A 14,584-nucleotide genomic window follows, 5' to 3' on the forward strand; every position below is an offset into this window, starting at 1 on the left:
CACTCAAGCAGTCAAGCCGCCGACTCCCTCGACCCCTCCCTGCCGCCTCCGCCGACTCCCTCGACCCCTCCCCTCCCCGCCGACTCCGCCGCTCCCTCCGCCCCGCCCCTCGCCGACGCCGGAGCTCGCCCCCCTCCCTGACGCCGGAGCTCGCCCCACCCCGCCCATCCCCAACGCTGGCGCGGCGTCTGCCGCTCCCCCCGCCCTCGTTGTCGGCCTGCGCTCGACCCGCCTCTCTCCGGCGCCGGCGTTGGCGCTCGCTCCGCCGGCCCTGCTCGCCCCTACAGGCGCACGTGGCGGGGGCCGGCGGGGCGGCGGCTAGCAGGCGCTGCAGGAGGCGCGCACGGCGCGCCGGCGTCCAGGGAGCGAGGCGGCGGCGGCCGGCGGCTGGCACAAGCGCGACGCGAGCGGAGGCCGGTGGGCGGGGGATGGCACGAGCCCGAGGAGTCGCCGTGCTTTTTCGGGCCGACCCGGCACGAATTCGGCCCGTGGGCTCGTGCTTGGGCCGCTGATACAGCCCGTGGGCCGCCCCGGCACGACCTGTTGAGATATAAGGCCGGGCCAGGCACGGCACGGTGAAGACCGGGCCAAGGCGGGCCCGTGCCCGGGTCGGGCCGGACGGCCCGGATGGACATCTATAGGTGGGATGATGAAGTGGTTGCCGTCTCAAGGTAATCAGTAATTACACGGTGACAATCTACGCACGAGGTTTATTTTGCTCACAAGCCGACCAACCCCACTTGCAATCCGGCAGGTATAACTTGCTCCATCTTGGAAGGAAGAACGTGCTAGGCGTACACAAAGTGCGTACCCCGAGCATTAAATCGATACTATTGTTTATCTTACAACACGTAAAGAGATCTTGTTTACTGTATTCCAACTTGAAGTCCTATTCTTTACGGTTCCATCAAAATTTCCCTAAAATGTTTGCAACTATATATTTCGTCAATACTTATGGATAGTAGTACATTCTCCATTTCAAAAAGTAAGAAATTATTGAGTAGCCAAAATATTACTTTTTAATGCAAAGATATTACTCACTCAAGTCAGGAACAAGTGGTGTTTTGGGTAGTCAAAAAGCAACTATATTAAACTTGGGTTAATAAATAATTTGAGTCTGTTGGGTTTGGATAGTTGAAACTGGTATGAGTGGATTTGTATCAAATATAGTTTCGTAGCAGTATGTTTCGCCAGGTATTACAATCATGTTATAAAAATTAGGTATATAGTTTTATATCAAAGATTACGTAAATGTTTAAACCATCCTTATTTGTGCGTAAAATACATTTTAGTACAATTGAATTAAAAACACTACTCCAGTGGATATAGTTCCATACACTTATCTGAGCATGGAATATATGACTTGCAAAAATATTACTGCAAAGTGCCGCTACATTTCGTTACATAGGTTTTTGCCATCGCATTTAGCAGACAGCCGTTGCTAGCCATGGGCCGGCCCCTTGCTCAACACCACATATTGAAGTCTGTGTAGGAACCGGGGTACCCGAAGCAGGCTCGCTGAAAAACAGCGGGACCGGCAGTCCGGCACGAAGCTGCGGCGAAAAGATCAACTCGAGGACCGAAGCTGCGGCGAGGAAGCCGTCAAAGTCCACCACAATCCACAACAATCCCCCGCCGGAAGCCCGAAGGCAAGGCAGCCGACGCGTCTACCAAATCCATTGCTCGCCCCTCCCCCTTCCTTCCTCCTCCGCGTTTCCACCACTATAAGAGCCCTGCGCGCTGACCCGCCGGAGATTCCACAGGTCCAAACTGCGACCAGCAACCAGCGCCCAAGCCCAACTAACTTCCACCACCCCCCTTTCCCCTTCCCCTCAGCTCCCCGCCGATCCTCCTGCCGAGAGACATGGCCACCGAGGTGCTGCGCGCGCACAACATCCTCCTGCCGGCGCCGCACCGGACCCGGCCGGCGGCGTCGCACCGGAGGCCCAGCAACAGCAACACCCCCGCGGTCGCCAGCAGGAGGTCTCCGCCGGCTCCCGCGTCCGGCCGGACGAGGCACCACGGCAGGAAGGCGGCGAGGCCCGCCGCGGAGGTGTACGCTGGGCCGGCGTTCTCGACGTCCCCCGAGCCGAGCGCCCTGCCGCTGCCGCAGTTCCCTGTCAGGAAGGCCGCGGCCGCCGCTGACCTCCTCGTCGACGACGCCGCGACGCGCGACCTCAGGCGCATCCTGCGGCTGGAGTGATCGATCGATTGGTGGCTCCGATCCGATCCTCCGGTTTCTCTTTTCGCTAGTCCCCCCTTTGTTAGTTCAGTTCGTAGTCGTCGACGCGTGGTCGATGGAGCTGCAGCTGTATGTTAGTTCTAGCTACTCTCGCGGTGCGTGCTCCGCGCCGCCGCGGCGAGGCCTCCCCGCCTCCGGCTCAGTTTTATTGTGGGGCCGGAGGCGGCAAGCCACGCGGCGCGCCGTGGGCTCCCCACCGCGATGGCGGTGTAGAATGACCGCAGCAGTACACTACGTACGTGACCGTGAGTCCGTGACATAGAAATTACTAGTTATGTGTAGACAGGGTAATTAAGCCTTAAGCAAGGGGTTCCTCGGTATACAAGACGAGAACCTCTCTCTCTCTCTCTCTCGTTCAAGCTGCTTTACTTTCTGGGCCTGTTCATGTTAATCTTCAATGTACTCCAGCATATAGTACATTTCAATCATGTCGATTTGAATAAGTCAAATTGTGTTGATTTCAATCGCAATCAGTCGCGATCACACCAACCGGCAGCTGGCAATTGCCAACCTACCGCCAGCGGGCAGCCCGCATCTTGTTTATTGTAGTATACTATAGGAGATTAGGAGGGAGCGCATCAACTTTTTCTTTTTCTTTTGAAGAAAAGGAGCGCAACTTGGTCAAAGATCGTTTATGTCATCTTATAAACCAAGTTCATTTCTTGACGGTCGATGTGTCGCAAGTTATTTATAAAACAGAGCAAAATTGTACTCTTATGAAACCACATTTTCGAGATGAAACTAATCGGACAATTTTGAAATATCAAAACTCAACAAATAAAAGATTTACGAAAAAGTTTGATTTTAATCCTCCGACCATTTAACTCTAAAAGTTGGTACTGTAACGAATATGGCACCATTGATGCCATTTCGAGTGATTTTGGTGATCGAATGACAACACAACACTTGGACTAATATGATTGTTAAGATAATCATTCTCAGGCTTTTAGGTTCAAGTGATGACAAAGAGAAAGAGAAGATAGGCGTAGCAAGGCCCGATGGACTGCCCCTACGGGGGTTCCGCTACCCGGTTAGCGGACGGGGGTCGAGGGGGAGCCGCCCCTCGCGGGTCTCAGGGCAGCGCCCTGAAAGCTCTTCGATTCAGGAGCACCGGAAGAACCGACACCAGGGCATCGGAGCATCCGATGGTAGTCGGAAGAACCGACGCCTTGATACTTTGGTGCAGAAGGGAATCGAAGCCAAGTCAGCCTATAGGCACCGGTTGAACCGACGGTCTAAAATAGGGCATCGGTGCAATGGCCGTCCTTTGTACCAGAGACGATGTCAAGTGCCCAGAAGAAGTTTCTTCAGCACCGGTTCAACCGACGGTGCATCGGTGCATACCACCGGTGTAATGACGTCAGCGTCCAGGAGAAGATTCCTTCAGCACCGGTTGAACCGGTGAGGCATCGGTGCAAAGCATCGGTTCAACCGGTGGTCTCTGCGTCAGCCATCAGGAGTCCAACGGCTACTTCGTGTTATGAGTGACCGGATGAACCGACGCTACCCTGCCAAGAGGCATCGGTTCTTCCGGTGGTACGCAGATTTTCAGCTAACCGTTGGAGCAACGGCTACAAGACTTGGTGGCCTATATATACGCCTCACCCCGGCCATTTGAAGATTGCTGGAGTTGCTGGACATCCCACACACACCCAAGAACATCTCCAAGCCATACAAAAGCATCAAGATCATATCCTTAGCCCTTAGCACACTTTGAGAGTGTTGTGTAAAGGATTAGCTCTTAGTGAGTGAGTTTGCAAGGCTTAGAGCCTTTGTGCTGTGGTTCATTAGTGAACCAAAACAAGAGCTTGGTGCGCCGGCACCTTGGAGCGTGGAGCTCGCTGGCAACGTCATCGACCCTCCGACTTGGTGTGGAGCGGCGACGACACCTTTGTGCGGGGGACGTGGAGACCCCCATCCTTTGTGGAGAAGCTCTTTAGTGGAACACGGGGCCAAGGTGACCGTGATTGTGTTCACGGAAGAGACTTGGTGGCCGAGTAGCAATACTCTTAGTGAGTGCTACAACAACGTGGATGTAGGTGTGCCTTTGTGGCTAACCGAACCACGGGATAAACACCCGCGTCAAGAGTTTGCTATCTCCTATCCCGCTCTTTAAGCTTCCGCATTTCTTTCTAGTAATTTGTATGCCTTTACTTTCATAGAATAGTTTCTTGGTAGGAAAGGCTATAGGTTGCTAAACTCTTTTGGGATAGGGGTTTTACACTAGAACAACCTAGTTGCACTTTTTGATAGCATGTTTTAGTTTAAGTTTTGTGCAAACTAGTTGGAGCCATAGGTCTGAGTTTTTATTAGTGCCTAATTCACCCCCTCCCCCTCTTAGGCTAGAGCACCCGATCACTTTCAGGTACTTCACAACATCCCGCTATTACTCAATCCAGACAAAAAGAAAACACCCTTGCAGCAATACAATCCTGTTTTCAGGGCGGCGTGAAATGTTTTTGACACGTTTATATATCTGTGAAGGTTATATTTTTTAAAAAATTTAAATTATGCGGGTAAAACAATTATTTGAAGTGTGAACTTTGTATTTCAATATTCAATTATCATACAAGTTTGATTTTTAACACTCAACATCAAAACTAGCTGATAATAATGCGTTAAAAGTATCCATGCAAGCGGTTGAGATGAACCGGCATGTTTTATATTATGAAGTTGTATCATTGAGTAGTTGCACGTTAAAAGTATTTTTTTACTTCATGTCTAATTAGGTGCTTAATAGATGCTATTTTTATGTCTGGTTACATCGAATGTTTAGATGCTAATTAGGAGTACTAAAACAAAACAAATTCTATAACACCTAGACTTTTTCGCGAGACAAATCTATTAAATCTAATTAGTTCATAATCAGCTCTGCTACAATAAACATGCAAGTACTAATTATAAATTAATTACTCTTAATAGATTTGTTTGTGAATAAGCTCTAGGCTTATGCATTTAGTTTTATATGTCTAATTGCATAACAAATTTTATGCACGTAGAAAAGCTAAAACGACTTATAAATTTATAATATGGAAGAGGGAGTATATAATTTTAGAGTTTGAATCCTAAAAATCTATGACTAAAGTTCAAAGCCTTGACTTAAGACAACGCTATATGGTCACGTATTTGTGAACCAGTCAATGTATAAAAGACATGGCCGAGCCACACCAAGCATTTTATTTATCCTTGGTCACATCTCCCATGGGCCCATAAGTCAGCATGTCCCAGGGTGAAGGGCCCACACTACACGGGAAGCTCCAAGGCGGGACGGGGCAATCGAATCGTCAGCGAACACGGCGTCACGCGCTCCGTGGTCCGTGCAAGACCGTCACGAAACAGCGAAACTTGCCCAAGCGCGGAGCGGGGATCAGAGGGGAAAAGAAGGAACCCACCACACCCTTCCCAGTGAGATCTCCCCCCCCGCACCCTCCCCTCCCCTGGCAGCCGCAATCTCTCCCTCCCCGGCGCGGAGGGCGAGCAGCGCTCTCGATCCGATTCCTGTGAGCGCCCGAGATGGCGGCCTGGTCGGACTAAGTCCGAGCGAAAAAGGCGAGAGCCGACGCGCCGCTGTCAGGCGATGGCGAGGCGGACGGGCGCCGCCGGCTTCCTGCTGCCGCTGGTGCTCCTGGCAGGTGCGCCTCCTTCCTCCCCTCCGATCCGAGAACGTCGCGAAATGCCAACCCGTGTCTTCGCGCGGGTGTCTCTGCCGATTAGGGTGGGTTGTAGCTGTGGGCGCCGTGCGTCGATTTTAGCTGCCCATGGTGTCTAGTTGCGAGTGTTTTCTGTGTTGAGTGGCACGATTAAGAGGTTGACAAGGTAAAATGTATCCTAGGTAAGATGGTGTCCTACAAAAAGATGGGAAACTAGGTGCCCGTTGGACAGAGCAGACATCCTTTCGTTTTAGCACCATTTCATTTTCTGTGGTACTTGTAGTAGGCAATCTATCAGTGTTTTACCCTTTATGAAATGGTTCTCATGTTCTGGAACATTTCACACGCGTACACTGCGACTCATGTCTATCAGATAAGTTGCCAGTCTGTCAGTGACTAACGGCATGCTTGCTCCGTTCCAAAAAATGTAAGGTGTTTTAGTTTTGTTCTAAGTCAAACTTCGAATTAGTTTGTAGAAAAATACACCGACATCTGTAACAAGTTAGTTTCGTTAAATCTACGCTGAAATATTTGATAGTGCATTTTATTTGGTATGGCAGATGTTACTCCCACTGTTCACAAATATAGGGACTTCTAGTATTTGAAATTTGTCCACAATACTTGTACATAAATGTAAGGGCTTCTGAGTATCCATCAGGCCTGCACCCCAGAATTTTATTTATATTTTAGTATTTACACGCATAGAATGTGGGGCTTGAAATGGTCTAGGAAGAGTGTAGAGCATGATGGGCAAAAGGGGACACGGTAGAAAAGTGGCTAGTATTTTCAGAATACATGTCTGTTTTGACCTGGTCTTTGCTTTATTACTCTATAACAGGAGACTAGGAAGTAGTATAGATAGAAAGGTACCAAGGGTTTCAAGCATAGAAGTACTTTGGGTATTTCTGGTGGAGTATCTAGTGGAAATGATTTCTCTGTCTGGTGGACTGGGTACTTCGTAAGCCTGGGAGGTGGCCCTCTGAGCTCCAGCCTTTGTGGACACTAGGAATGTGACCTGCCGAAGTGTAACGAGATCCTTTGGCCAGCTGGCCCTCATGCCCTAGGGGCTCAGCATTGCTTCTATGAGTGTGAAATGATGGATGAAGCCCTTTAGCCTTGTGACCTCCTAACCTGGTGATTCTGGGTAATTGAAGCTCCATGTTGCTTTAGAAGACGACCTTCCTGATGAGTATGGCCTTGAATTGATGTCCATGTCCATGTCCATGTCCATCTCCATCTCCTTTGTCTTTGTCTATTTGTTTTCCCTGTTTTGGATTGCAGCATAGCAATTACAAGCTGGCCCATAAGGCTATTCAAAACTATTTCTCAAACCACCAAAAGTTAACCATTTTTTCAGCATATGCTTCCTTTTGATCTGACTGTTAACTTTGCATCTGTATTTTTGCAGCCTCCTTACTTGATTGGAACTTGATTTCTCTAATTAATATGATCATCTTCTTTGCTATTCGATTTCTTGCTCCAACAAGAGGTATGTCTGTGATGACTGATATCTAGTGCATTGCTCAAGTGTCATTTATATTCTTTCAATAAAGCTGGACTGAGTTTTTTTTTTGGGTTGTGTACTATTTGATGAAGAACTAAGTTCAGGTTGCTAAACTGGAAAGTGTCACTCTCCTCCCTCAAATTGTGACATGTGATTGAACCAACTAATTCTAGTACCATGTTATTAAATATTTAATTGGCTGATTTTAGTATTTTTACTGTCTTGGTATGATACTTGATAGCACGGATTTGATTTTCCTTCAGTATTTAGGGATGCTAATTTATGATAACTAGAATGCTACCACGTGTTTCTGTGGGTTCGATTGTACCGTTAAAGGTTTTTGAAAATTATTGTCAAACTTTGATGTGTGTTTCCTTGTGTAATCTAAATGTTGATGTTTTATTTATTTTGACTTTGTGACCTACCACATGTTTCTGTGGGTTCGATAGTACAGTAAAGTATTTTTGAAAATTTTACTGTCGAACTTTAATATGTTTATGTTTATTTATATAAAATCAAACTTGATTTTTTTTAATTTACGAACTACCTAAAGCATTTGCAAAATGAAATGGCCTATAAAGCTGAGATTTTTTTAGATCTGAATTCAAATATTAGCAGGAGCAAAATTGGGATGTCATCTCTTGTCATTTAGGATTGTCTTGTATCACTTTGATTCAGCCCTTTTTTCTTTTTGATCCTTTTGTAACTCCTGCCTCCGCTTTGGAAAGTCCTTTGGTTAGTGTCATCTAGTGAGTCGAAGTTAGATTGAGCGAGGGCTGAGTTGGTCTAGTTTGAGATGAGAAAACTTGTTAAACTCTTGTAGCTTTCAGTCTCTCTCTTGCTTCTGGACTTGTATTTGTAACTGTCATCCTCAGCAGTCGACCATTGTTTCTGCTCAGTTACACTTAGGAATAAAGCTGGGAAGTTGCCTTTGGTTGGAAAAAAAATCATCCATTTGAATACATTGATGTACATATTTTGATACATCCATGATCAGTTCATAATCTCCATTGTATACATATTCTTATAGTGGATCTCCTGTTTACCTTCTTCATTTGATGTTCTCTTGACGATCAGAAAATAAGGTATTTGCACACAAGCACGCAGTACTAACCTTTATATCACGACCTTTTTCCTTGTGCATGAAGCCATGAACCAATGCCATTGAATTCATGTTTCAGCAAAATTGTAGCTCATGCTTAATAATGTTATGCCAATGCCCTCAAGCGAATTACATTGTGGTCAAAGCATTTTACTGTCATATATCAAATCCACAACTGTGTGCTCTGTACCAAGCACATGGTTGAAAGTTCCTTTTGCTTTAGCGACGGTGGCTGAAATCATAAATTGATTTAAGGGTTTATGACTTGCTGACAGTGTGGTCGCACGAGATTAATTATTGTGGTGGATTAGTGTTTCTGTAATGTTAATTTAAAAGTCTTATAGGTTTAGGCGTGTAGGAGAGAGCGGCGAGGGAGGCGGCGGCCCACGCGGCCTGTGCGGCGTGCGCGGTGGGCGTGACGGCCTACGCGGCGTGTGCCCGCGCGGCCTGGACGAGCTTGGCCTCGAGGTCCCGCAGCATCTCCTGCGCGCGCTCATGCGCGGTAGCAGGGGCGGCGCCGGGGGCCGTGAGAGGCGCCAGGGCGGCGGCGGCGGCGGGGCCGGGCGGCGGCTGCGGCACACCGGCCCTAGAGGGGTCGCGCGGCGGCAGCCACGCGCCACCAGCGCCAGAGGAGGCAGGGAACGGCCGCGGGGGCCAGGCGCCGGCCGCACCCGCGGCCGCACCCCCCATAGTAGAGGAGGTAGGGGCGCAGGCGAGTGCACGGGCGCGGCAGAGCGGGCAGGAGGCGTGCGCGCGGAGCCAGACGTCGATGCAGTCGGCGTGGAAGGCGTGCGCGCACAGCGGCAGCACGCGGAGCTCATCGCCGTCCGCGAGCTCGAGCAGGCACACGGCGCACTCCCTGTACGCCCCCGACCCGCGTGCGGCGGCCGCGAGGTACTGCGCCGAAGGTAGCGACTTGATGGCGGCGGCGTCGCGCGCGGAGGATCCGGCGAGGGCGGCCATGGGATCCGCTCGGCGGCGCGTACCAGGCCGCGGATCCGGCGGCGGCGCGTCCCAGCCCGCGGGATCCGCGCGGCTGCGCATCCCAGGGTCCTCCACCGGCGGCTGTGCGTCCCAGGCCCGCGGCGGCGTAGGCCGAGCGACGCCGGCTCCCAGAGCAGGGGAGGTGGCGGCGCCCAGACCCCCCAGAGCAGGGGAGGCGGTGGCGCGCAGAACAGAGGAGCTGGCGGCACCCTAGATCCACGTAGAGGAACTGCCGCCGGGAAAGAAAGAGCGGGGAGGGAAGGAGGAGGAGAGGGGAGGGAGGGGCGGCCGGCCGGCCATGGAGGCGGCGGCGGCAGCCGGGGAGAGAGAGAGAGAGAGGGCTAGGCTAATGATACCATATAGGAGAGAATAATCACTTGTATTCCTCCAAACCCTAGAAGGGTGGGATATATAGATCCTATACATGGGCCTCTAGATGGGCCTCTATACATGAGCTCACATATACACCAACACCCCCCCGCAGTCTGAACTACCGGCGCAGTGGTGTTCAAGACTGGACAACAAGAAAGCCAACAAGGCGGATAACACAAGTTAAGAAAAAGGCACCTATTCGTGAACATAACTTATAGGTTTCGCCATCGTATCATGCGAGGTCATTTAACTACTAACTTGTTATAATAAGGTTAAATGCCTATTTAGTGCTATTTATATACCTAAAGAGCTCAAAGAACTTGGCCTTTAAATTTGGAATGATTCTTGTTGCAACTTTTAGATGAGGAATTGGTTCTCCTAGTTGTATTCTTACAAACTACATACACTGATTATTTATGCGTGTCCTAAATGGCAACTGTTTTCTTCTCATTTCAAAGGGTTTCGCACTTGGAGGCTGTACCTTCTATTGTGGTGTACGATTATTTACTCAGCGCTTGCTATTTTAGCACAAGTTATGTTTCATATAATCTGGTGCATTGAGGGCACGGGATGGTCTGTGGCTTATTCTTGGTGGGTGAAGCTGGTGGGTTTAGCAAGGTAAATAAGTTTGCATCAGTCCTTTTCTTCATGTTGATTCTCTATTCAAGTGTATGTGCACATATCCATCTGTCCACCTGTTTGTAGATTCTTCCCATGCAGGCCTGTCTGTATTGCAGCTAATCATGCATGTTAATGCAGGGGCCAGCCTTGGGAATCACCATCAGTTATCTATTTTCTAGCCTTACAGATATCTGCCACAATCCTTGCTTTGGTTGAAGTCCTTGGAAGTAGGCTTCATCAAGATTCATGTTGGCTGAACTTCTCTTTTGGGTTTGAGCAAATAGGTCTGTTTCCTAAGCATTGCGGATGAACACGGACTATGCAAAAAAGATTTAGTTCTTCATTTAACTCAAAGTATCTCTTTATCTTAAATTCACAGTTATATTTGATGGACCTTGAATTATTGCTCCATTTTTTTCTTTGTTGGCTTAAAATTTGTAGTTACGTGTACAAAAATCAAGGTTGTCTCTTGTAAATAATATTAAAATGCAGATAAATATAGATGTGTTAGAGGCAATGTAGGTGTTCATCTTTTTGAAAACCTATAACATACAAAATAAGAACACTTTTTAACTCCTAAAACATTATTAAATAGACAAGAATTGAGAACATTCAGTCCGACTTTTGCAATAATTAGTTCAGACTTCAGACCACTGCAAAACCAGTGATGTTATGAAGGATGAATTTTTTTAAAATATCATTGAGAAATGATATGATTTCATTTTTAAAGGTATCCCATCTTTTCCTTGCAATACTATATGCCATAAGAATTGTCAGCACACTAGTTCACAACCTATTGTATACTGTCCAATGAAAAAGCATTTACTCTGTGCAGGTTACCATTTGCGGGTAACATGCTGTTTATTACTGCCTGCTGCCCAGTTAGTTGTCAGTATTAGCCATCCTTCATGGATTTCTTTACCATTTTTTGTATTTAGCTGTATTGGCCTTGTGGATTGGTCATTAACAAGCAACTTTCTTGGTCTTTTCCGGTAAGCTCCTTCATGTGAACATTGGTTTATTATCTTAGTAAATGTGGGTTTTAGGGGTATTGATTTTATTTTTTATGTTTTGTGAAGATGGTGGAGGTTACTTGAGATATACTCGGTGTTTAGTATTCTTCTGCTTTATATCTACCAGTTGCCTGTGCAGTTTCCCTATGTTGTCCTAGCATTTGCTGACTTCATTGGGCTGTTCAAAGTTTCCTCGAAATCAGAATGGCCTGAGCTGTCTTCTGGTATTTCTCTTTTGGTGTATTACTTCATGGTAAGCAACCAAGCATCTATTTCTACAGTATGCTCAATGTGAAGTATGATATTCTTGTTGTATGCTTTAGGTTGCGATAGGATTTTGTAGATAATATAGGAGGATGAAATTGTTATAATTTATTGGGATAAGCTGTCCAGTAGCTGAATCTGGCATATTGGGGTTAAGAGTATGTTCAAATATAACTTATTGAAATATCATTGTTCTGCTTCGATGTTGTTGTTGTTGCCTTTGAGCTTTATGTAGAAGAGTGTTAACAACAACATCATTGTCTCCATTTCTTTCTTGAGAACTAGTAGCACAATGAAATAAAAAATACTACCAGTACTCTGAATTGGGATCTGTTGTGGGCGCCGGCGTTACGCAGGTTGTAGGAGTGGCTGGTGGGAGGGCGTGGTTTGGGTTCTCGGCTTCTCGCCGCTGGCAAGGTTGCGATGCCGTCCTGGCGTCCGGCATCGGAGTTGGAGGGAGGAGACGAGTTCGCCAAGAGCGAGAGAGATAACTCTATCTCTGGCTGCCTTTTTCCATTCACTAGAGTTCACCCTTTATACAATATCTTAACAAACCTCAATTGCTAGCCTAACAAACTGAACTATCTGATCCTAGAATCTAGGAGACCAGCATGTGCGCGCGGTGACCAGCGGCGCGCGTCGCGTGCGTTCTCCCTGCACGGACCTTAGCCACTGCCACGCTTCTTCCTCTGATACACGCGCCCCACCATGACAGGATCTCTAGTCATTTATATATTATAGGCAGAGCTTAAAGTAAGGATTTAAAGCGGAACCAATTAGGCTCTTGAGATCAACTACATTGTTGGTTATGGTAGTAATATGTGGAAGGTCATAAAACAGAATGCCTTGTCAAGTTTTAGCATTTAATATTCAGTCGAGTAAAGCAGTGGAGCTTATGTTTAGATGACTGATCATTTAACCAAACTAGACTGAAGTAATAATACAGTATGTATCATTAAAAATATCAAGTGTTGCACTCTATTAGTTCAAAGTATCAGTCAAACTATCATAAAAATTCTGCGATTAATAGGAAGCTTTGCTAAGTTCTGAGTTTGCAGTGCACAAAAAATCTCTTCCTTCTAATACCGGCACCTGGTTACTTACTGTAGTTGTCATCAGTGAAACAAGACATACAGGAAACGGATTCGCTTATATCTCTAGAAGATGGCAGCTTAACGGAACACCTACTGCCTTCTGGAAATGCCTTCTTCAGTTCCCAATCTCGGTATGCAAACAACTTTTTTTTTCTGTTAAATTATTGAGATGGTTTTAATCATGGGCTTGTGTCACTTGTGAAAAAAGTGAATGTTGTTGTAAAATATTATCTTACTAACACCACAGAAGAAGGAAACTAGAGAATAGCACTGGCTAATGATCTTGACTGCTAAATGACATCACAATCACAACATATTTTGGAATAACTATCTTGCTGGCATTGTTCTTCACTTTTGTGGAGTACTTTCAAATTGTTATTTCGTGGTGGAGATATTTACCAACTTTTATATGAAATGGGCACTACATGATCTGGCCAAAAAAGGAACTATTTCACATTTGCCAGGTTTTTTGAGGGCACGAAGCAAAATTTGGAGCTTCTGGTGTTTCAAGTACAGTTCTGAGATAGCGAGACTAAAGCAGAAAAAAGAATGATTTCTCATTCGCCAGGCTAATTTAAGCAACAAGCTAGATAAGCTAAGCACGCAAGGATTATTCTAACAGTGTCTTGAGTTCTTGACTACTTAAGCTCTTTAATTTACTCATTTTCTCAATCTTGATGTAGCAAGTCATCTAATTGTGTTTCCATTATTTTCCAGCCAAGCCAAAGGATGCTAGCCCAGTTGGTTAGTCACTCCGGCGGCACCCCTCAGGTCCTGAGTTCGACTCCCCATGGGAGCGAATTTCAGGCTGAGGGTAAAAAAATCCCCTTGCTGGCCCCGTGTGCCAAAGCACTGGTTGTGAGATGGCCCAGGTCGGCCTGAGGACCCTTACATGGCCCAGGCACAGTTCCCAGGGGTTACGTCTCCTAGTGTCAGGGCGGGGCCAGGGTTCGGGGATTTTCTCGGTCGGGGAAGCCGAGGCTTCTTCTTAAGTTAATACCGGTGGGGCGGTCTTTCCCCACCCGGCCGAGTTTTCATTATTTTCCAGCCAATAGAAACATTTCCTCTACAGAGTCTAGGGGCGCAAATTGATGAATCTAAGGGTATCCACCAACCCCTTTTAATTCAACTAATAATACTAGTTTTCCAAAAGGTAGGTTCTTTCTGAAAAACTAGTACTATTGGCTGAACTAAAGAGGGTGATGCCCTCAGGCTCATCAATTTGCACCCCTCAGAATGTTCTAATGGACTTTTAGCAAGCTGCTTAACTTCTATGCTTTGTGACTGCTGGTACTCGTGTTAGGATCATCAATTTGCACCCCTTACAGAATGTTCTAATGGACTTTTAGCGAGCTGCTTTACTTCTTTGCTTTGTGACTGCTAGTACTCTTGTTTACATCGACACTTTAAATAACATTTTATTGCTAATTATCTTTTCTGTACCTCAGATCTGACAGAAGGCATACTAACATATTACTGAGAGGATCGGTTTTCAGAAATTTCAGTATTAACTTCTTCACTTATGGATTCCCGGTATTGTTCCCTAATTTTTGTTTTCTCACTCTACCTTTCCATTTGCTGTCCTAGAGACCTAGACTCAACATTCTTTGTGATTGATATGGTCAACCATTCCTCTTTGTTTTTGCCATGTTGTTAAAGTCACTGATGATTGGAGAACATAGTCAGGAACAAACATACGAATTGAAGGAACATATAAGAACAAATAGGATAGGATCCA

General features: G+C 46.8%; 3 protein-coding genes across 9 annotated transcripts in view; 2 read left to right on the forward strand and 1 right to left on the reverse strand.

The window, feature by feature from the left end:
- The first annotated feature begins 1,557 nt into the window (after nt 1-1,557).
- LOC120709492 lies at nt 1,558-2,712 on the forward strand. The gene is made up of 2 exons (XM_039995156.1): nt 1,558-2,213; nt 2,263-2,712. Exon 1 carries the CDS (start codon nt 1,865-1,867, stop codon nt 2,201-2,203), a length of 339 nt encoding a protein of 112 aa, XP_039851090.1. The 5' UTR covers nt 1,558-1,864; the 3' UTR covers nt 2,204-2,213; nt 2,263-2,712.
- Nucleotides 2,713-5,533: 2,821 nt separating this feature from the next.
- LOC120709489 (piezo-type mechanosensitive ion channel homolog) overlaps nt 5,534-14,584 on the forward strand; it is a 33,560-nt gene continuing 24,509 nt past the window's right edge. For 4 of the 7 annotated variants that reach the window (XR_005689692.1, XR_005689693.1, XM_039995147.1 and 1 more), the window contains exons 1-8: nt 5,534-5,874; nt 7,301-7,381; nt 10,313-10,472; nt 10,614-10,759; nt 11,311-11,467; nt 11,555-11,741; nt 12,862-12,977; nt 14,295-14,379. Coding sequence is in view for 3 of the 7 variants with exons in the window: in XM_039995147.1 (XP_039851081.1) it covers nt 5,820-5,874; nt 7,301-7,381; nt 10,313-10,472; nt 10,614-10,759; nt 11,311-11,467; nt 11,555-11,741; nt 12,862-12,977; nt 14,295-14,379 (987 nt within the window). In the remaining 4 variants the exon portion in view is untranslated. Of the gene's footprint in view, nt 5,875-7,300; nt 7,382-10,312; nt 10,473-10,613; nt 10,760-11,310; nt 11,468-11,554; nt 11,742-12,108; nt 12,978-14,294; nt 14,380-14,584 lie in introns of all 7 variants that reach the window. The other 3 variants (XM_039995150.1, XM_039995151.1, XM_039995152.1) reach the window with 3 other exon arrangements.
- LOC120709491 (E3 ubiquitin-protein ligase EL5-like) lies at nt 8,790-9,731 on the reverse strand. The gene has a single exon (XM_039995155.1). It carries the CDS (start codon nt 9,540-9,542, stop codon nt 8,922-8,924), a length of 621 nt encoding a protein of 206 aa, XP_039851089.1. The 5' UTR covers nt 9,543-9,731; the 3' UTR covers nt 8,790-8,921.

The sequence above is a fragment of the Panicum virgatum genome, chromosome 5K (genome assembly GCF_016808335.1).
Source record: "Panicum virgatum strain AP13 chromosome 5K, P.virgatum_v5, whole genome shotgun sequence".
NCBI classification, from domain to species: domain Eukaryota; kingdom Viridiplantae; phylum Streptophyta; class Magnoliopsida; order Poales; family Poaceae; genus Panicum; species Panicum virgatum.

Coding starts and splice junctions, on each gene's coding strand:
- LOC120709492 (XM_039995156.1), top strand. CDS start 1,865: ATGGCCACCGAGGTGCTGCGCGCGCACAACATCCTCCTGCCGGCGCCG.
- LOC120709491 (XM_039995155.1), bottom strand. CDS start 9,542: ATGCGCAGCCGCGCGGATCCCGCGGGCTGGGACGCGCCGCCGCCGGAT.